Source organism: Dendroctonus ponderosae, unplaced genomic scaffold, assembly GCF_020466585.1.
Source record: "Dendroctonus ponderosae isolate FM_Combo_2020 unplaced genomic scaffold, Dpon_F_20191213v2 Dpon_F_20191213_5, whole genome shotgun sequence".
Taxonomy (NCBI): domain Eukaryota; kingdom Metazoa; phylum Arthropoda; class Insecta; order Coleoptera; family Curculionidae; genus Dendroctonus; species Dendroctonus ponderosae.
The window spans coordinates 10,671,201-10,672,998 of record NW_026018715.1 but is presented as its reverse complement, the minus strand read 5'-3'; the positions used below and the strand labels follow the sequence as shown (position 1 = coordinate 10,672,998).

Here is a 1,798-nt window from a genome sequence, read left to right as displayed (position 1 = left end):
GGTAGTAATTAGGCGCATATGTGAATTTTTAGTATTTGTAATAAAAAACAAGTTTTCTTATAGAAATCCATTTGAAATTGAAGATTATTCTTTATGTTTTTCCATTCTGTTCATTTCGGTTAAACATTGCATTTTTCTAAGTTTTTTATTGAAACTTGATTTCTGTCTGACCTCTCGTTCGCTATCAGCGAGCGACAAATTATAACTTCCGGCGCTTGTTAGGTAAACAACAATGAAACATTGTGTTCAATGCAACGTTTAGGGCACCCAGACTAAAGTCAATACTTTATAGTCGCTTGCTTCATTGTTCTCGTATTAACTAAGCAAAAGGAAAACATTTGTTTAGAAGATTTTGGATGCGGATTTGCTAACCAAACGAGTTTCCAGGCAGCCAATTCTACATAGATGGAATCGAAAGATTAACGCAGACGAAAGCCATCAAAATGGGAAAACCAGGTGGCATTTTGGGGGAGTTGATTGTATCCAAGTTCAATCTACCAACAGGAAGTCGCGTCTTAATGGTTGGCGATAAGTGCGTATACTCGTATTTTCAACTTTCGATCATCGTCATACTTCAACTCCCGAATTTTGTTTCAGTATTCACTCAGACATTCAGTTCGGAATTAACTCTGGTTTTAAGACCCTTTTAGTTCTGTCGGGAGTTACTAAACAGGAGCAAGTGGCTCAATGGGATGCTGCCGAAGAGCTGAAACCCGACTTTGTCGGCAGAAGTATAGCAGATTTGCATGAGAAGATTCGAAATATGTAATTGCGGAAGGCTTCAGTGGAATTTTTGATAAAATAACGTCGTGGTATTATTATAAAAAAGGCTGATTGGGCCGAAACAGTTAATTTTCTAAGCTGAATCCCCAGCAGATTTACAAAATATTTACATTAAAAACAAGCATTTTTTGATAATTTAACTCATACTGATTTTTGCACGTCCTCATTGTCTTCAGCAATAACTACAAAATTACAAATAGAGGGTACAGGGAAAACGCTAATTTTTACATGCACATATTACAGAAAAATAAACGGGACGCAAAACATAAAATTTTGGTATAATCTTGCACCTCAGTGTTTTATATTGAAATTTCGCTTTCTGGGTCAAAACTAGTCGAATTTCCTCACTTATGTTGTTATGAATTGAATTTCCAATTCTCTATCCAACGATGCCAAAACAAATTCTGTGGCTCAAATGAGGCTTGAGAAACTTCGAAAAAAGCAGCGTCATGTTCGAATTGATTTTGCAACTCAAAAAAAAACACGCAAATCTAAAACTTCTTGAAATCACGACTCTTTTGAGAAAACTGCCAACATTTCCTTATCGATGGTTCACTTTCTATAAAGGCCATTTAGTTCTCTTTGGAATGATGTAAAAATTAACGTTTTTGCTCATTTTGCTTCCGAGAAATGAGCAAAAACGGGAAAGAAAACATGAAATCTTCGAACAAAAAATTCGATTTCTATTGGATGGATGTTTCCCGCACTTTTGTATAATAGTGAATTATTATTAATTATAATTGGTTGAATTGCAATTTCCCGAAGACATGAATTGGTAGAGACCACCATCGGATCTCACTTCGCCATACTTTTCCTTTTTGGGGAGATTGCAAGAAAATGCATGGAGAAATGTATATAAACAAACGGTTAGGCGAATAATTCCGAGTAGTTTCGGTAAAGGTGATCTGTTTCTACCTTCATTTTAGTGATTAGTAAGACTAGAGGAAGCTTCTTATTTCGTTTCACCACTGGCCCAAATTTCCAAAATGCGCATTCAAATTACCACCTGAAGATC

The 1,798-nt window shown here is 35.8% G+C and overlaps 2 protein-coding genes across 2 annotated transcripts in view; both read left to right on the top strand.

The window, feature by feature from the left end:
• The window catches only part of LOC109535182 (phosphoglycolate phosphatase 2-like), a gene marked incomplete in the record, with an annotated part of 5,955 nt that overhangs the window by 1,988 nt on the left and 2,169 nt on the right, over window positions 1–1,798 (top strand).
• Window positions 303–1,054, top strand: LOC125504524 (phosphoglycolate phosphatase 2-like). Its single transcript, XM_048666670.1, has 2 exons — window positions 303–532; window positions 598–1,054. Exons 1-2 carry the CDS (start codon window positions 444–446, stop codon window positions 767–769), a joined length of 261 nt encoding a protein of 86 aa, XP_048522627.1. The 5' UTR covers window positions 303–443; the 3' UTR covers window positions 770–1,054.

Excerpts from the sequence above, each read along its gene's own strand:
- LOC125504524 (XM_048666670.1), top strand. The coding sequence starts at position 444 with ATGGGAAAACCAGGTGGCATTTTGGGGGAGTTGATTGTATCCAAGTTC. Across the intron at positions 533-597 it reads GTCTTAATGGTTGGCGATAA|TATTCACTCAGACATTCAGT; the intron begins GTGCGTATACTC and ends ATTTTGTTTCAG.